This window comes from Beauveria bassiana (genome assembly GCF_000280675.1).
Source record: "Beauveria bassiana ARSEF 2860 unplaced genomic scaffold BBA_S00001, whole genome shotgun sequence".
In the NCBI taxonomy this organism is placed as follows: Eukaryota; Fungi; Ascomycota; class Sordariomycetes; order Hypocreales; family Cordycipitaceae; genus Beauveria; species Beauveria bassiana.
Window position 1 is genome coordinate 1,681,646 of NW_007930836.1, and position 19,302 is coordinate 1,700,947.

At 53.9% G+C, this 19,302-nt stretch overlaps 6 protein-coding genes across 6 annotated transcripts; 2 read left to right on the plus strand and 4 right to left on the minus strand.

The window, feature by feature from the left end:
- Nucleotides 1-615: 615 nt before the first annotated feature.
- BBA_00549 (multidrug resistance protein) lies at nt 616-4,875 on the minus strand (the record flags this gene model as incomplete). Its single annotated transcript, XM_008595646.1, has 3 exons — nt 616-3,648; nt 3,705-4,359; nt 4,412-4,875. The coding sequence occupies 3 exons, from the start codon at nt 4,873-4,875 to the stop codon at nt 616-618; spliced, it is 4,152 nt and encodes a 1,383-aa protein (XP_008593868.1).
- A 1,345-nt stretch (nt 4,876-6,220) lies between these two features.
- Nucleotides 6,221-6,908, plus strand: BBA_00550 (DUF757 domain-containing protein; the record flags this gene model as incomplete). Its single annotated transcript, XM_008595647.1, has 3 exons — nt 6,221-6,304; nt 6,410-6,719; nt 6,805-6,908. The coding sequence occupies 3 exons, from the start codon at nt 6,221-6,223 to the stop codon at nt 6,906-6,908; spliced, it is 498 nt and encodes a 165-aa protein (XP_008593869.1).
- A 249-nt stretch (nt 6,909-7,157) lies between these two features.
- Nucleotides 7,158-9,038, minus strand: BBA_00551 (major facilitator superfamily transporter; the record flags this gene model as incomplete). The annotated part of the gene is made up of 2 exons (XM_008595648.1): nt 7,158-7,175; nt 7,227-9,038. The coding sequence occupies 2 exons, from the start codon at nt 9,036-9,038 to the stop codon at nt 7,158-7,160; spliced, it is 1,830 nt and encodes a 609-aa protein (XP_008593870.1).
- A 2,716-nt stretch (nt 9,039-11,754) lies between these two features.
- On the minus strand, nt 11,755-13,015 carry BBA_00552 (Bax-like protein; the record flags this gene model as incomplete). The annotated part of the gene is made up of 2 exons (XM_008595649.1): nt 11,755-12,004; nt 12,228-13,015. 2 exons carry the CDS (start codon nt 13,013-13,015, stop codon nt 11,755-11,757), a joined length of 1,038 nt encoding a protein of 345 aa, XP_008593871.1.
- A 1,344-nt stretch (nt 13,016-14,359) lies between these two features.
- Nucleotides 14,360-15,931, plus strand: BBA_00553 (uncharacterized protein; the record flags this gene model as incomplete). The annotated part of the gene is made up of 1 exon (XM_008595650.1): nt 14,360-15,931. The coding sequence occupies one exon, from the start codon at nt 14,360-14,362 to the stop codon at nt 15,929-15,931; it is 1,572 nt and encodes a 523-aa protein (XP_008593872.1).
- Nucleotides 15,932-16,061: 130 nt separating this feature from the next.
- Nucleotides 16,062-16,774, minus strand: BBA_00554 (cupin domain-containing protein; the record flags this gene model as incomplete). Its single annotated transcript, XM_008595651.1, has 3 exons — nt 16,062-16,342; nt 16,404-16,457; nt 16,609-16,774. 3 exons carry the CDS (start codon nt 16,772-16,774, stop codon nt 16,062-16,064), a joined length of 501 nt encoding a protein of 166 aa, XP_008593873.1.
- Between the last annotated feature and the right edge of the window lie 2,528 nt (nt 16,775-19,302).

Sequence of the window (19,302 nt, forward strand, 5' to 3'; positions counted from 1 at the left end):
AGGGGGTTTGATGCATGGCTGTTGTATTTAGTGAGGGCTTGATCTCCCCCCCCGCCCCCGGAGTTGTACTTCTTGGCGGATTGGATGCCATATTTTTTGCATACTGCAATTTTTTTTGTTTTCCGACTTGGGAGGTGGGCTTGTTTGGCCTTTTTTCATTCTTGGCTACATGGTTCTTTTGCGTTTCTGTTCCCCTTTTCTGGCTTGGCATCATGACGACGTATGAAAACTTGCAATTACATATAGATTCCTACTACTCGATTATATAAAAAATGCACATAACAACGGGAGTTAATCTTTCGTAAAGTAAGCGAGATTAATACAAAATAGACTAGCATAAACGTAGCACTATGATCATTCGTAAAGATTGTTACGAAGTGCAACACCTTGAAGCTAATAAGTGAAAAGAAGAAGAAGAAGCTACATCAAGGACAAAAGTATTGGCAATGCAACACCCGTGCATGGGTCAATAATTTCTCTCGAAAGAAGAGAAGAGCAACATGTGCTGTGTTACGGCGCCGTGTACAAATGCCACAGGAAACAAGTAAGAAGCGATATGTCATCGAGTACAACGCCAACAGCAAAGCAAACAAAAATCCACCAAATTCATGTATTTTAAGAGTCATCCTGATCCTGACATACCAGACGCCGAAATGCGTCGCCGTTGAACCACAAGTCCTCAAATGGGCCTTGCTCGACAGTACGCCCGCCGTCCATGACGATGATGGTATCGGCCACGCGCATCATCTCCACATTGTGCGTCGCCACGATCACGCCGGCTGGTCTACGCTCAGCGCGCCAGCGCACGACGAGCTCCACGATGCAGGCGCGAATCGCAGCGGCGCTCTCGGTGTCGAGTGCGCTAGTGGGCTCGTCCATAACGAGCAGCGAGGGGTGGCGCGCCAGCGCGCGGGCGACGGTGATGCGCTGGGCCTGACCACCGGAGAGGGTGGTTGTGCCACCCTCGCCGACACGTGTGTCGTAACTCTCGGGTAGGGAAATTATAAAGTCGTCGATGCCGGCGTCGCGGGCGGCGGCGCGAATGTTGGAGCGGTGGCGTAGCGGCGACGCGGGGTCCAGACCGTAGGCGATGTTGTCGGCGATGGAGGCGGGGAAGAGATAGGGCGTCTGCGGGACGTAGCCTATAGTGGCACGGAGATGCCGCGGGTCGATGGCGTAGCACGGCGTGTCGGCGTACAGAAGGGAAGGAGAAGGGGAGCAGGAGAGGGGGGGTTGCTGCAGGCCGAGGAGGAGCGAGAGGAGCGTCGACTTGCCGCAACCAGAGGCGCCGACGAGCACGGTGCACTGGCCGGGCAAGATGTCGAGGGTGGTGCTGATAAGCGTGGGACGAGCATTGCCGGGATAGGCAAAGGCGAGCTCGCGCACGCGGATGGGCAAGATGTTGGCGCGGCCGTGAGAGGCGTCGGCCGTCTCGGCCGGCAGCTCACCGTGGGGTGTCAGCGCCGCATAGTCGAGGACCCGCGCCGCCGAGGCCAGGGTCAGCGTGATTTGCGGCATGGCACTGAGCAGCTCGGCGGCTGTGCCGATGCTAAAGAGAAGCAGGTTGAGGACCTGCAGCACGCTGTCCATGGACGCGGCATCGTGCGTCATCAGCCGCATCCCGTAGTAGAACAGGAGCGACGTCATGCCATAGCTGAAGGCTTGGTAGAAGCCAAAGAGGGGGCAGGTATAGAGAGCCCTCTTGAAGCCGAGGCTGAGGCACTGCGTCGTCTCGTAGGTATACTTGCCGGCAAAGTGTGTCTCGAGGCCGTAGTGGACGAGGGTGCGGCCGTGTGTGAGTGCCTCCCCGAGAATCCGCCCCGTCTGCTCCGCGGCGTTGGAGCAGCGCGTCTCCCACGCACGGCTCTGGGCCGTGTATGTATGCAGGGCCACGACGACGAGCGGCAACGGTGAGAGCGCCACGAGGCTCATGCGCCAGGAGAGCACGAGCGCCCAGACGACGGACGCGAGGACCATGGTGGCGACGGAGACGATGACGGGCACGAAGCGACCGACGAGATTGCGCATTTCCTCGGCGTGCAGGTTGAAAGTCTCCATGATACGCGTCTGCGAGTTCTTTTCGTCGTTGAACCAAGATTTGGGCTGGTGCAGGATGCTCGCGAGGGCAGAGCGCCGAATTGAATCCACCCACGCCTGCGCAGACGCCTCGAGCAGGTAGCGTCCCGATCCGACGCAGACCCCGTCGACGACGGAAATAGCGATGAGAGACAAGGCCCATGATTTCCCTGCTGCCACCTTGTCTCCGGGAGACCACATGACAGCGAGAAGCCGTGCCAGGCACACCGAAAAGGCCGGCGTGGTCAAAGCCCCAATCACAGTCATGACGATGCCAAGGACAAGCCACACTGTATTCAGCGTGTCGAGCGCCGGAATTACGGTTTGAAGAATGCCAAGGAAGGAGACGTCATCCTCTCTCGTTTGCTTTCTGGACCAGAGACCGAACTCGACAAGACGGCGCCTCTTCTTTTGGTCGGGAAATTCCGACGGCTCACTGTGGTTGGACACAGATTCCAAGTCAAATCCAGGTTTCAAGCGCGGTGACTGCACGTCTCTGGGATTTATGTCTAGAGCGGCCTGGCAGGAAGCAGATCGAAACTGATTATTGAGCAGAATTGAAAGCCGAGAAATGTCTAAAGGTTCCCGCGAGCCTGTCAGATTTGTAGAGAGAGTACCGCTGCATAAAGCCGCCGTCGGGGCGGGCATGGTATTCGTTACTACTGGTCGTGTCAGGTTTGATAAAACAGAGAATCTAGGAGAAAGAAGAGAAACGCGAGGGCTGTACGTGGCGGAATTCGTTTTACTTGAAAGCCACGCCTGGACGGGCGATGCTGACTCTTGACTGGAAGAATCGGCCCATTTTTGTACTCGAGGCTTATTAACGTTGACTTCGATGTGTGAGGTGGTGGTGTTGACAGAATTGTTCAGTGCCTCCGCGAGGAAGACGTCCACGCCGGCGCTCACCATCTCTCGTTTGAAACCGCTCTTCGCCACTGCTCCCTGATCCAGCACGTACACAAAGTCGTCATGGCGAATTGTGTCGAGGTCATGAGAGATGATGACAGTCGTCTTCCCTCGTCTCCATTCTCTTATCTCATTCAGGATCTGATCTCTGCTGTGCGGATCCAGCGCCGATGTGGGCTCATCGAGAATCAGGACCGGCGGGTCTTTGAGATATGCCCGCGTAAGAGCAATCCGTTGTCGCTGACCGCCGCTCAGAGGGCAGCCTTTGCCACCGATAATTGCATGCACACCACCAGTTAGATTCGCAATCGTAGAACCGAGACCAAATTTTTGGCACGCTTCTACCACTTGTTTACCGGTAATCGAGGCCGGATCGGAATATCCGAATACAATGTTGCGAAACAAGGTATCGTTAAAGATGACGGCTGTTTGCTCCAGAACCACAACTTGTTGTTGTAACCAGTTCTTCTGAAGCTTCTTGATGGGCAACCCGTCAATGTATATACAGTCGCCGGAAACGTCGTAGGTTCTGGAGACAAGACTGGCAATGGTGCTTTTTCCAGATCCGCTGCGTCCGACGAGAAAGGTCATTTCTCCCGCAGGGATGGAAAGGGTGCATTTATCGAGGCACTTGACCGATGGCGTTGTTGGATATGAGAAACTGACCTGGGGCAATTGTTAGCAATTTGGTGCCAATTTTGATCAAGCGGTGCGAGCCGCACCTCTTTCAAGTCAATTGCGCCAACAAAGTAGCCAGGCTGGATTGTACTTGAGTCGTCTTCAGTGGCACCCGTCACTTCCACTTTCAGTGCCTGCAATACTTGGCCGGCACTCATCCCTCTTTCAAACACAAGCCAATTCGGTAGCAATGACTCAATGCCTTGCAGTGCGGTGAGGACAGAGTAGAATGTTGTCACGATGTTCCCTGGGCGCTCTCCCTGTTGGACGAGAACCAGTCCATACCAAAATCCAACGACAAACATGGCGACAGCCCAAAAGCTGATGTATCCAATTTGTATAGAATTGTAGCGGGCTTGAACGCGATATTGCTTGGCAGCGTGACCGATGTGTTTCAAGTAGTTTCGAACTTCAAATCTGTAGCCATTACAGATTTTGACAAGGTCGATGCCGCTGAGGGACCCTGCGAGCATTTTCGAAGCTGAGTCTAGGTGTGTTGCTTGTTTCGTGATTGCTGGTTGAATTTTCGGACTTGTGAGTGCCAGCACCACGAGAGACGGTGGCAGTGTCGCGATGAGTACCAACGTCAGCTTCCACGACGTATACAAGGCAACACCCAACGAAGTGAGTGCCGTGAACAAGTCTGTAGTTAGGTATCCAAACACTTGCGAAGTCGCCATCTGAAGCTCGTGTGTTTTTCTGCCATGATAGTCAGCACATCATCTTGCACCGAAACTTGGGGCCAGCTTACCGTTGGATAGAGGCGACCAAGCCTGTGGTGCCATTCGGCAGGGAGTCTATCCAGGCACGTTCCATTACCATCAGTCCCTCAAAGAGGCCTCTTCGTATTTTCTTCGCCTGCAGCTCGCCGAACATGAGCCAAAGAGCTAGGAATGTCGAGTTGGTAACCCATTGAAGGGTACCCATGGCGACGAGTATGATGGAATACCCTGAAACGCTAGCCAAAGCTTCTGATGCTGTGATTTCGCCATTTCCAAACGCGGCGATGATATCGAAAACTCTTCCTAGAATGATAGCAAGAGCTGTGCGGAGAGCAGCCGCAGCAGCAGACGAGAGGCCTGCGCCGCTGAGATAATAGAGGTGATGTGTCGTGGTGAAAGCGAAGAGGTGCCTCCATTTTGGCTTTTTTTCTAAAAGCTCCGTGACGCATTGTGTCTGCTCGATCGACTCTATCTCAGACTTTCTCTCATTCATTTTCGACGATACTGTCTAGCATCGCTGCTGAGTCGTCGTGTAGTGTTGATACGCCGAAAAGAAGCTCTGAAGCTGGGCTCCAGGAGGACGGGCCATCCCGACGACCAGCCTCATTTCATTTCTACCACGGGTGCTTCGGATGGCCCATCGCTTCGGCCCGTGCGCCTCCATCCCGTGAGAGGAAGTGACTGCGTTTTGGTGCGCATGAACGCTCAAAGGATGTTTGCTCAATGGGGGTTGCTTGCTATTGTTCTGGCGCCCGTGGCGCTGGGGCCACTAGGCGCGTTTGCGACCGAGGACGCCACGCGAACTGCATGTATTTGCGTGCCATGGTTCAAAACGTCTTCTGCATGTCTTATTTTCCCCAGCGATACACTCCGGGCAGCCAGTCTATTTGCGATGGAAATCTTTAGTGGCTGAGACGCGCCCGCATAGCAAGGAGCGGGCGATTGCGTTTGATCGTGTAGTTTCCACAGCTTCTGCATCTCAGCCTCTGCCTACCTCAGCGGGGGGCACCCCTGTATTGGCCTGTTGGCCTGTCGGGCTGACTAAAAGGCTTAGAAGAAGCCTCACCAGGAGTGAGCCTGGCCTCAAATCACTTTAGTTGTGTTACCCCCCGATCCTCCTCCTCAACCTGAGCATCTCTTGCAAAATTGACCTATGACGGTTCTGCACTAATCCAAACACATGGTGACGACGCGGGTTTAAATAAATTACTTGTTACTGTGACACTGGAGTCCCCCCAGCGAAAAGAATTTCAGTCCGTATGCGGCTTCACGACCACCGCCGATAATCCTCCGCATCGTTATTCGGAGTCATACACAAGCGCCACAGATAGGAATGGACGCCTAAGAGTAACAGTCAGCACAGCCGAGGACGGCTCAATTGATGTCACGGTCAGTCGTGATACTGTAGGAGACGTGGTCCTCCTATTAGAGGTAGCTCCCGCAGTTATCGATGAATTGACAAGCCCTACGATATGTACAGAGCTACACCGTGATCAGGGCGGCCTTATCGGTGTAGACAGCTGGTTTCTCCCGCGCGTCCCATACCGTGACATATCCACATGTTATGTAGAATGGGATCTATCTTTCGCACCACGTAACACATATGCGTCCTGGAGCAAGTACATTGTGGACGATAGGCGTAACTTAGTAGAAGAGTCACTGAGGCCAGAGTCTAGCGTACAGTATAGTACAGTTTCACACTGTGGAGATGGCATCTGCCCCTCCATCCCACTTGCGACTTGGTTCGAGCCCCACGTCAAGATTTTGCGACTCTTCAGGTTTTTGCTTCCAGATCAACAAAGCTTCTCACTTGCAGCATTACAAGATACCCGACAATAATGGATCCTATGGAAAGCATGTCCGTGGGCGGAGGTCGCATCCCCGCGGGCTTCAATGCCGAAGATGCTGGCAACATTGAAGATGTATGTTGCTCGATACAAAAATCTAAAGAGGGGCATGATGTCACAACAGCGCGCAACGGCGATTGCTGCTTGCTTGGAAAGTTCAAATCTAATCTCCGGCTATAGATGGAGAAACAGTTCGCCGTCAAGGCCGTACAGCACCTGCAAACATACTGGGCCATCCTGGAGCGCGTGCGCGGGTCAACGCTGCGCCTGACCAAGATGGACGACGACATTTACGAGCACCTCAAGGCCGACTTCCCCGAATTCGACCCCGCAGCTGTCATCAACGAGGATGAGATGAAGAGCAAGACGGGTAAAGAGCGCTGGCGGAAGTTCCTTATGACGTACGAGAAAAAGGTCGATGATTACAACTTTGGTACCATGCTGCGCAACAGCCCTAAGGTCGAGTACGAGCAGGAAACGACTCTTTTTGGTAAGGAGGGGACGACATACGAATATCTTTCGAAGAAAAAGGCGTGAGAAGTCCGATTGAACGCATCGCTAATTGTGACTTGCAGTCCCTCGTATGCAATTCTACGCCGTCGAAATTGCCCGCAACAAAGCCGGTCTTAACGACTGGATCTACGAAAAGGCTCAAGCTGAGAAGTCCAAGGGCAAGTAAGGCGATATATCTGGAAGGTGGTTGTATATACAAAAATCACATGTACGGAAGCCAAATGGAATTGAATACTAAAAGCATAGAGAATCACGTTACTTTCTCGAAAACAAAGATTAAAGCCTTATTGAGCTGATTTCTTTCAGACTCGAATACGATGAACACGATGCTATGCAGTGAAATTCGAGATATACATCAAAAGTGGGATGGCATATGCCAAGCTGTCATGACCTTTCATGTGGTTCGCCAATCGCGTTACGATTTCTGTAAAGACTAAAAATTTGTTAGCGTGCCTTTATAGGATGGCGAGGTTGCTATACTTACGATGGCGATTTTACTACGAGAACGGATTCGCTGTCCGAAAAAGACGAGTACCCACGGAATCACAGTCAGTCCTGTGCCGATGCCGCCAAGCAAGCCACCAGCCGCTCGTGTGCCCAAATTACGGAAAAGAGGCGCGGCAATGAGTGGGAAAGCTCCGCCAAGCAGATTGCGACAAAGACTTTGGGACGCCAGGGCAGAAGATGCGTAAGCATGATAGGTGTCTGCGAGGTAGTTGAAGGTGGCGAGGTAGACGGAGTAAATACCCCACAATGCAAAGCCGAGGCCGATGGCTTGTGCATAGTCCTTCCAGTTGTCTGGACAGAGAAACCCGACGAATAAGCCAGCAGGAAGAAACATGGACGTGATGCATGCGAAATACAGTCTCGATTCCGGGGCCTCGGCAGGAAACTTGCGTCGCATGAGCTGCCAGAATCTGGAGTTTGTGGGACGGCCGCCAGCCTCGAGGCTCTTCCATGACGGATACTTGAGAATCTGTTCTTGGAAGACGCCTGTCACCGTGGCCACGGCGGTCGCAGCCATCATGGATATGTACACACGGCTGGACATGTCCAGATTGCCGTTGTACAGGAACGGCACGACGGAAAAGGAAAGATACAAGACACCCCAAGAAAATGCCGCCCAGAGTGAAAAGCAAAAAACAACAGGTTCAGTGAAAAGGAGAGCAAATGGTCTCCGAATTGAGGTGATGATTAAATTTTTGAGGGAAGGGCGCAGCTCATCTGCCTTGACGACCCAGCGAATGCGACAAAGCTCGGGAGAGTGTGTTTGAGTGTTTTCTTGGCAGTCTATTTCGTCAGACTCGGACCCAGGGCATTGAGACAGCGATACTTCGCATGAAGATGCTACATTGACGTTGCCCCGTGATATCCACACACCGTGTATGCCAGACTGCTCAAGCTTGCCATACCAGTCATTCAGAATCTTGGCCTTTCGAGTGAGCAAGACAGACGCCCGACTCTCTTTGAAAAAGATGACGAGAAAGCCCAGGAGGACCGCGTCCATGATGACCTGGTGCCAAAACGTCCATTGCCACGCTCTTGTCCGATCTTTGATGATGTTGATGAGAGCGGCAGACACGAGGGGACCAGCTCCCGTGCCGAGGAGCACGGAGCCACTAAAGAGCGCCATGGGAGTGTTTCTGTCCTCCTTGCCCCAGAGGTCCGCAATGACGCCACCCACGACGGCGCTAAACACCGACGCCCCGGCGCCGACAAAGAAGCGGCAGACCAGCATGCCGGCCACGTGCGGCATCACGGAGCACAGAGCCTGGAAGACGAGATAGACGCTTCCGGCGGCAACGAAGATGGGGTAGCGGCCCCATGCCTCGGACAGCGGCGCCAGTGCCATTGGCGCGAAGCCGAAGCCCAGGCAAAAGGTGGTGATGCCAGCCATGATGGCGGTGCGAGAGGTGTCGTAATCCTCGGCCATGAGGCCGGCGGGGGGCGAATAGGCGCCGGCCGTGTAGGCCGTGAGAAAGGTGGCAAGGCAGGACAGCATGAGCAAGACGCTCTTCCGCGCCGGGCTCCATTCCAGCGGCGATGTGTAGGCGCGCAAGTCTGGACATGGCGGCGGCGCGCTGGCTCCAGGAGTGTCGTCTGGCTGGGGCGGTGTAGGCAGCGGCGTGTCAAAGTCGAGGTACAATTGGAGGATGGGGGACGACGAGTTGGTCCCAGAGAGTGACGGGTCTCGCCGTATTTGTTTCTCCGGGGGTTCGGTGTTTTGATTGGCACGGGCGTCAATACTGTGCTGTTCCATTTCACCAGCCAGTGGCGTAGCGTGTCCTTGCTCCATCCTGAGCTATCGAGCTGGACTTGGCAGCAGGAGTGTCACAGCCGAGTAGCCCGCTCAAACCGACAACACACAAGGATGGGCTCGATATTCTTGCCAATGGTCAAGGACATGAAGTGAAAGGAATACGCGAGGCACGCAGACTAGGGCATAAACAAGTGAAAAATAGCAATGGGGGTCCTGGAGTGGGCGGGCGAGGGGTGGGGTTAAAGCCCTTTTTGGCGCGGCCGGGCCGGAGGAAGTCCAAGTCCATGACTATGTTTATTCCCGCCGCAGATGATTAAAGCCGTTCTTCTTAGCATTTGGCTCGGGGCACGTTGTAGCTCTTGATAGGGCACAATCAAGGCACTAGGAGGGCATGGAGGGTTGCCGGGGGGCCAAGCAGAGGCCGGACATGGCCAACAGGACCCACCTAACCCCCGAGGTTGACGAAAGCTTGTCGGGAATAACGACCAAGTGTCTCCGGAGCTGCAGCCGGCTTACGAATATTAACTCGTCAGGCTTGGCCCCCCCCTTACCAGCTTGTGGGTGGGCCCAGCAAATGCCCACGGCACACAATTCACTCCCTCTTGTGCCTGCCCGCCCGCCCATTTCCAAAGTACCGTGTATTTATCCCGTCTTTCATCCTCCTTCTTTTCGACCCCCGGCTCAACGAAGGACTTGGAATGTCTCTCCCGCTCCATTTGAACCCGAAGCCCTTGTCTCAACACCATGCTTTGTACATTTATTCGTAATCAGCATTGCATATCTGCCGCTGCTTGTCTCACTCAGCCCTTTATCAGCACTGGACGGCATTGACGCACTGCCTGATGACGATTGGTTTCCTATTTCCTGGCGGCTCAGGCGGCGGCCCATGATTCCATGGATGGCCTGCCGATCGTGGCTTGGGGGAAAGTGAGAAAAAAAAAAAACAAAGCTTGAGCACATGACAAAATGAGCCCCCGTTCTGGGCCATGGCTGGCGTGGGGGATAGGCAATGGGGAGGTGCCGTCAAGCCCACACCTCACCAAGAATTATGTTGTACTATTTATTAATAGAATATCCACCAAATCGGCGGTTGTTTGAGCCAGAATCAAAGTTGCAAATGATAGGGCCGGGCCGCCTGCGGAAGCAACTTGACTGCCATTTAAACTCGGCTTTTGTGTGCCAATAATACTGTCTTTTCAGTCCATTGACGTTATCTAGAAATACAGTACACCACTACTCAGTACCTACCTAGGTATAGTGTCGTCTCCGGACCGCGCTGCTCATTGCTGGACAAAGGATTAGGTAGGGTGCGTGAGCTGCTCCGGTCCAGCTCCGGCCCGCCCATGCGCCCGCCACCCGGAGCAGATCCTTTACAATTTGTCGAACTACATCTGAACATCCGATCAACGGGCTGTTGCTGTGCTAGCCCAAAGCTATAAGAAGAAGAAAAAAACACGGAAAAAAATCATTTGCAGTACACAGAACTCTCCAAAGGGTAATGGTGAATTAGGTACCGACCAGTTCCGAGGAGAATAGCTACTCACGGTGGGAAGCGTTGCCAGATCCAGTTGTTGCTGCAGTGGGCGAAAACAAGAGTTCTTCTATGCGAGTCGATAAAAATTCAACGTTATTTTTTGTATTGGTTCTCATCATAATGTCAGTAAGACAGTCTTGGATTTAGCCATGTGGTGTGTCTGAGCTTGCAACGGTCGCGCGCTGGCTGTTGCAAGCGAGGACAAGGAGCGCTGAAGAGAGCCGCCAATGGCTGTGTAGGTACCTAGGTAGGTAATAGTTACCATTTCTACCACGGTCATGCAGCACATGATATCCATTACTCTAGAAGTTGCATAAAAACACAACCACTTACATAATTATGAATATCCACCTTGATTTTCATAGTCTACTGGTCATGCATTTTGTTTATTCGTCACAGAACCCATATCTTCCCTATAAGCTATTCTGATGCAGCCGTCGTTGCTAATATAGGTAGTCAGGTACACCGCGGGCGGTCCAGCAAGTTCCTTTCAGACTGGCTGGATTAAGAGCGTGTTCAATGTTGGGAAAATTAGTCGTCGTAAGCAGAGTAAACTGGTCCTGTTGTCTTTGAGAATATGAATTCACGGGCCTTTTTGAAATTTGCTCGCTACGAGGCTTCGGGTGAGGGGGCATCCTGGCCGCCCAAGGGCCCATCACAACCCCCAATGTTTGCTCCTCGCCGCGGTTCTCTATTGCAGAGGCCATGGCCGCTCTGACTATTGCTGACGCCCTCATTCATGGCTCAGCATGCGAGGCAGATGGGCGTCAAAATTGCCGCAGCTGGACGGTAGTATATTTCGGGAGTACAATAGCTCAATTTACTTTGAGAAAAGGTGAAAAAAAAAGGGGGGGGGGGGGGGGGGGGGGACAAAAAAAAGGGGGGGGAGGGGGGGGGGGGGGGGGGGGGGGGGGGGGGGTAACACCAGCAGTATAGAAACGGTCATGATCAAGGTGCTCGCAAAATTGTATAGCGTTCGCAAAATACATTGTTCACAAGACTTGGGCCATGTCCATGTTCTGTCCTTGTCTAATGAAACCGAATTATGAGGGCCCGTCAGCAATACGTATGTACTACCCTGGGGCGGTTCCTGCATCATGACCAGTGGCGAGGATTGCGGGTTTAGTTAATTTTGCATAGGTATTTTGCACAGGTGATGTATTCTATTGTATTCTATTGGTTCTATTTGTTTCTATATCTATTCCGCATGTACATCTATCAGTCGACATCATCTGCACTAGTCTCGTGGTGCGGCACGCCCAATGTCTCGCGCGCCTGCTTCAAGGCCACCTCCTGATCGTGATCATGCTCGTTGTCGTCCCGCGTCTTGTCCGTCGCGTCACCGCCCGCGGTGTGTTGCTGCGCGCCTTCCTTGAGCGTGCCGTCCTCGTTGATATCCTCTCGTAGAAATAGGCTAAAGACGATTACGAGGTAGACGTCGCCGGTCGTTTTGTTCCGCAGCACGTATCTAAGGTGGTGTGAGCGCCTGCCGGATAACCTGCAAACGGAAAAAGAAAAAAGGTTAAACTCTGCAAGGGCGGGGGGGTGAAAAAAAAATCGAACAAAGCACCGTAAAAGGATTTGAGAAGTCATACTCTCTTTTTACGGGAAGTTGAAAAAGATCAAGGCACATGCGGCCAAGGAGAAAAAAAAAGTTGCAACGAGAAAGAAGACCAAACAATCGCACTCACCGTAATGCTTGACCGTCCCAGTAGTTGGCAATGCTCAGCTGAAATCCCGGCAGCCGCAGCGCCAGGTTGGCAAAGTCCAAATACGGATTAAAAAAATCGAACCCGTACGTCTTTCCATACTCAAACACAAATTTGCCCTTGTTGGCGTCTGTCAGCGCCCACTTCATGCGCGCCTTGCCCTTGTCCGGCAAGCCCAACTCCTTGCGCGTCGTCGCCTCCTCGCCGCGCTCCTCAAACCACAGTCCGCCCCTAGCCTCGTCGTGCTGGCCCGCGCCGAGCTCCAACACATTGAAAGAGCTGAGCGCCGGCCCGTACAGATGCGGCTTGTCGGCGTACGCATCGCCGTCGAGGCCCGGGTCGATCCACCACTTGACGATGCGCAGCGCCGTGTTGAAACCGGGCGGCAGCCTGTCGCGGATCGGCCGGTCAAAGTCGTTGCCAAAGTAGAGATCGCTACCACTGATGCCCTTGTTGTTGTTGTCCTTCTTCTTCTTCTCTGGTGAAGATGTGGTGGTGGTGGTGGTGGTGGTGGGCGCGAGCGGGGTGAAGCGAAAGGCGATGCTGTACTGGTCCTTGTTGGTTGCGTGCGGCTCCGTGTCGAAATAGGCCGACGTTGAAGGCGAGTTCAGGGGCAGGCCGGCGTAGTCGCGGATGCGCACGTTGAGCTCGACAGAGGCGTGGGCGCCGCGAATATGCACTGTCGCGGGCTCGTTCACGGGGACGGGGACATGCTGCGAGGCGTCGTAGTCGCTACCAGCGGTGATGCGCAGGATGTACTTGTCCGCCATGGTTTAAGGCGGAGGCTTCTTCAATCCGGATTTGAATATGGGCAGGCGCAGAGACGGGGGGGAGGCAGTCTGCGCTGGGAAGATGAGGAAAATGCAGGGTGGCAATTGAACAAGGTGTGAAGATTAAGTTGCGAGCAAAGCTAGTTAAAAGTAGGTAGTTAGCGATGTTGAAATGACGTCTTTCAGACGTCTTTTATAAACGTCATACAAATGGTGGCGGGCAGGCAAGCTTTTGGCAGGTTCCCCGGAAGCGGGTAAAAACGGACAATAGGCGGTATTGTTTTGCCAACAATCGTCTACCCAACAATGGCATGTGAATGAAACAGTGTGTCAAGATGAAAGCAAGCTTCGCTGTAGTTTCATCTTTAATACTATTAATAGAAGCACAAAAAATTATGTTCAATAATCATGTTCAATACCGAAACATAACTAATAAGGGCCAAGTTGAGAAGAGAGACAGCGCAACTCATAGACGCCCAAGGGATCGATCGTGCTATCGTTGAACCCTTAGCGGTAAAGTGGGTCCACCGTCTACATGATCCGTCATCATTACAATGGCCAAGGTAGCTGGACTTTTACCCAGCTGTGGACCTTTACTTGTGTCGCTGGCACAGTATAGCGAGCGCAACAAGTGCCTTGCACTTTAGCAGTATCACGAATATTTGAATAGGTACCTATAGCGCAACGTACACCTGGCAGCTGTAACGGTACAGCAACCTATATAAATAAGCCTTGGTTGGAATCCTGGTTAATGCTACTGAGATTAATGCCTAGTCTTTTGCCAGTTGGCGCGACGGTACCGGATTCCGGGTACAGCAGCTCCCACTGATCCAGGGTAGGACCGAGGTTAGGCTACCCAAGTATGGCATTGTCGAGATGGGAGCTGAAAATGAAAAAGATGACGAGAAAGCCGATGAGGACCGCGTTTCGCTCAAAGTTGCTGTCTCATTTTTGATATTTACGCTCGTTGGAGACAAATGTCCCTTTACAAGGCGTCCGTCCCGATAAGTTGCTGTCGCGGAAATTTGAAGAAAAGAGAAAAAAAAAAAAAAAAAAAAACAACACCACGTTGAGCTAGTTATGCCAAGCTGTTGGCTAGTGGGGGCCATTGTTGATCACTCAACAACTAACTCCTGGCAACAACTTGTCTCACTGTGTTTCAACTTCACCACACCATTGCCAGCGACATCTTTCAACCGTCAATTTCTCCATGGTCGCATCTTCTCGGCATTCCAACACCATGCAAATGAATCGTCGACATTGAAACCGCAGATCAATGTTCTGCGCCGGCAGCCACACCTCCTGCAAACCAACGCAACTGCCTGACACCACACATCACATGCCATGATTGGCAACTCGCCGCCCGAATGGGCCCTCATCCAATTCTTCATTCTCATCTTCCGCTTCACGCCTCTCCTCTACCTCGTCGCCCTCTTTGCCCTGCTCACCCACTCCGTCTACGACCCCCTCTCCCAGCATACCGTCGCCGTCCCCATCCTCCTCCTTCTCCTCCTTGTCGAAGCCGTCTTCTACGTCTTCCTGTACCGGCCACACCTTCTCCGCGCCACCCGGCCCGCCGCTCCACCCTCGGCCCGTCTCACCGCGCCGCAGCGGCAGGCGCTCTTTCGTCGCTGCCTCGCGCACGCCCGCGACCCGGCGCTGTACCTCCGCGGGTGGTTCCTCAATGCGCCGCTTGCCGACATTCACCGCGACAACGTGCGCGAGTTTCTGCTCTGGGCGTTTTTTGAGGCCGAGGAGGAGGGGGAGGAGAAGGAGGAGCTGGCAGAGGCGAAGGTGGTCGAGCTCGACGGCTACGTGGCTGAGCTCGGGGACCGCCTCGGACACCGCTTCGCGCCGGGCCGCGGCAAGGCTATGAGCCTGCGGCTGACGCTGGACCCGGTCAAGACGACGTACCGCGGGCTTGCGTGGTACGGCGTCATGGCGCTCATTGACGCGGTGACGTGCGCGCTGCTATGGGGGCACGGGTTCCGCTTCTACGGGCGCGGCAGCGCCGCCGAGGTGCTCAAGACGTTTCCGCCGCGGCCGCAAGAGCTCCTGAGTCGGCGCAAGTCACCCGCGCCGGCTCTAGGATACTGGTACTACGGGCCGTCGCCGTCATCGGCGGATAGACCGCCCAAAAGCGCTGGCGCCAAGACGGCGGAACAGCTGCCGTTGGTGTTTTTCCATGGCATCGGCGTCGGCCTGCTCACCTATCTGCGCTTCCTCTTTGACCTTGTTCGCGCCGCCAAGGCCTGCTCCAAGAAGGACGCGAATAGTCTCGGCATCATTGCCGTCGAGATGCTGCCCGTGTCCTTCCGCCTCACGGCCCCGCCGCTCGACAAACGCGCCTTTCTCGCTGCCTTTACCGCCATCATCGACGCGCACGGTTGGGACGACTTTGGTATCGTGTCGCACTCGTACGGCTCCGTACCAACGACGCACGTCCTGACGGCTGACGACGCGGGGCTCCGCCGGCGCGCCAGAGCCGCCACGCTCGTCGACCCCGTCACCGTGCTGCTGCAGCTGCCGCACGTGGCCTACAACTTTACGCGGCGGCCGCCGCGGACCGCGGCCGAGTGGCAGCTGTGGTACTTTGCCAGCACAGACGTTGGCGTCGCCACGGTGCTCGGGAGACACTTCTTCTGGCGGGACAACATTGTCTGGAAGGAGGACTTGTTGCGCCTACCGGGTGGAGGCCGCCGGAAAGTCGCCGTTAGCCTGGCGGCCAAAGACATCATCGTCAATGCGCCCGCAGTGGCCCAATACCTGCAAGAGACCAAGGATGCGGTGGCAGATGGCACTACGGAGCTTGAGGTTGGGTTGCTGTGGTTCCCCAAGCTGGATCACGCGCAGGTTTTTGACACGCCATCAGACTACAACAAGATTATCAAGTGCGTCCTAGCACATGACGATTGACCTGTCACAATCAACAGCCAGCTCATACAAGGACAACTCAGCGTCGTGTACTTCGTACTCCGTAGATAAAGCCAGTCATTGAAATGTGATATGATGCAAGCCCACAGCCCAAGATGAAGGTTGGCAGGCATTAGTCGCTAGTTATGTCCGCAGTTACTTCGTCACCTCCCCAATCTGACAAGATGGCGCCGACAGGGCGTGAACCACTCTGAATCACAACCATGACGAGGTCATCGTCTGTGTCATTGTGAATCTGATGTTCCGTCCACGCTGGGACGAAAGCAAAGTCTCCGGCACCTAGAGGATGACGTCGTATCTCTTCTTCAAAACTCTCATTCACCAGCAAGACGCCGGTACCGGAGACGGCATATATGATGGCATCTAAAAAACGACGGGTCAGCTCAGCCCAGCCTGATGGCGTAGCATTACTCTACTTTGGGAGAATGTCGTGCTGAGGCGTGGCGACACTTACCCTGCTCACTGTTGTGGCGCACTGGGGTGCGAGACCGGGGCCGGGTTGTGAGAACTGCTTAAAATAGTTACACCTCGTGGTCGGGCAGGGGGTAGCGAAGATGGGGTAGCATTCGGGCGTAAGAAAAGGCCGGGGCAAGCAGCAGATTGAGTGGGCAGCGGTGGTGTGATGAGTTGTGCGTGTGAGTAGGTGGTGTCGAGCTTACCAGAGGCGCACATCTTGTCGCAGCGGTCGACGACTGCAGCACGCCTTATCACAGGCCCTTCGACAGTTGGATGGGCCGGCCGAAGATCTTTGGCCGCAGTAACGTGAGTGGAGGCGGGCATGATCATGGGGAGAATCTCCGAGATGAACGGTATCAGTGACGCCATGATAGAGAATCGCTGCTGACGCAGAGGGGTCGGCGATGCGGACTCGTAGGGTTGCGGTTGAATAAGCTGGCCAGACCTCGGACTTGTCAGCTGCGATCAAGTGTCGCTCCTCGTTTTGCCGCGGTGGTCTAAATGAGTAGCACCGAGGCAACACGTAGCAAGAATGGTTGGCACCCGGCTGGAGAGTTGCTTGGCAAAGGTTGATATGGCCGGGCTGAATGGCGAAGGCGGAAGCCCGACTAGGAAGGTGAACCAGGTAGGCGGAAGCTTGTTAGTCGAGCTGCAACGCCACCCCCAGACTCTGGTTATCTGACTAGACAAGGGACAGTAGCCCCGTGTGAGGTGCGTAGGTGGCGACAGGCGAGTGCGATGAGGAGTGGTGGGAGGGAAATAGGCCGATCAATGACGCCAGGGGCACTAGTGGTGGTGTTGGTTGTTGTGGGGAGGGCGCGCGGGTGAGCGGTGCGCAATGCTGGGTCGGAGGCGGGAAGGCGGTGCCGAAAAAAAAGGCCGATTGTGAATACAAGAAAACAAAGTCTTGGGGGGAAATAGAGGAAAAAGAAGGAACAAATGAATGCAGGAGCAATGTATATTCGAAACTAAATCGGCGGGTGTCTTTCTCCTCCATCCACTCGGTAGCTAGGCACTTGAACAAAGGCTGGTGTTCGGCGATTGAGTCGGCGACAGTTTTGACATGGGCAGTTTCGTGGAGCAAATGATGTCGAAGAGGCCAGCTGATCGCACCGTAGGAACCAGCATACCTTTTGGGATACGGTTCTGGACTTGTCAGCCAAAGGCACAGCAATGTCCAGCGTTCATCCTGGCAGCCCAGGCAAAGCAGCCAGTCTTGTGTGGCGCCAGGCAGTGAGTTGTAACTTATTGAATAATGATTCGGGAGTTTGAGCTATACGTTCAAGCAGTTGACCAATCAACCAGTCAACCAGTGATGTTGTGGTAGCCAGCGCATGGCGTAGCTCAGGGTATAAATTAGTGGATGATGGCTGGCTGGGCTGGTGGTGTTTGCTGGCGACATGATATTGGGTGGGAGCAATCTCGTACTCGGCAAAACACTTTCGTCTTGTTGCGTCTGGTTTCGTTTCGCCTTGCCGCTAGGAAATCTTGGTGTTTGACGGTGGATGGCTTGTATTGAATGAATTGCAAACAATAGTGATGGATTAAAGAGCTTTGGAGAAACAAGTAAATTGGTGGGTGAATGTGGCGCGTGGAGCGGCTCGCAGCTGGCAGCTGGCAGCTGGCAGCTGGCAAGTTGGGGAAGGATTTACTATAGATAAACCACGACAGACGGAGACAACAAGACATTCCGCATCACGGCGCCAAAGATACGCCATACAAAGATCTCGGTTATTATTACCAATTGAGAGCATTCAGAAATGCCAAGACGTCTGCAGCGAAGGAACTTTGACTCCCGACAAGCCACTCCGCAAACTACCAACCCCTATGTAGCCTGCCCTCCAAATCACCACTTACAGCGCCGGCGCAGCCATGTCGCACTCGTGAATGCGACTTCGCTGCAACGCCACGGTCTGCACGGCCCAAATCGACATCATTGAGGTGTCAAGGTACCATAGAGCGCTATTTAACCTTGATCAGCAGTCTTCAACATCACACCGGAGTTGCCAGCGCAATGCTGAATTGCAATCGCACTTCCACTTGCCCGACTTGTCATCCCGGGTCGGCTAGGCCAGGCCCTTACCATTTCTGTTAGGTGGTGCTTGCAATATTTGCACATGCTGTTTTGGTGGCCACGATTGAAGAGATTGTAATGCTACCTAGGTAGTCCGCAACTGCCTTGATATTATAACATTACGATTCACCTTATGCACACCGACAGATAGTCTGACCAGTAGCTCTAGACCAATTCATCGATTCCCACTGTAGAGCAGACCTCGGCCGAGCCTCAACTTGGGCACTTTTGTGAGGCTCCATGTCCCAAGTGCAACTAGGACCAAGTAATACGCCACCGTGGCAGGATCTCGCCATGCAACTGGCTTTATAATGCCAAGGGCCCTTTGTCCTCGCAGCTTGGACCTATAATAGCAATTGCTGTGCGAAGCCGGCTTATTGGTACAGCATTCCGCAAGTGCAGTACCTTTGCAAACCGCCGTCTTCTCGTCCCGCCCCCAACCGCATCCTTCGCAAATGAGAGTCCGAGCAGTCAAGACCAATTACATCTGTCCGAGTCCGGGCAAGCCATTTCTAGAAAAGTTGTCAGTCGACTGAGCGTTCGACCGGGGCGGCCATCTCCGCCGGAATGATCATTACAGCTCGTCATTGTTGTCGAGGCGTGCCAACACGACCTCGCTAACTTGACTTGGCTGTCCCCTGCATCACTAGGTAGTTATTGACTCGCTGCCATTTTCTTATTCCAAGGCTGCTGGCCCCGGCCGCTTAAACGACATAGTGTGGTGGTGTGGGAGACCTAGTGCAAGTCCACCTCCCAAAGAGGAAGCTGGCTGGTCTAATAATAGACTCAAAATGCTGTATCTTTCTGCACCGATGGTTTTTTT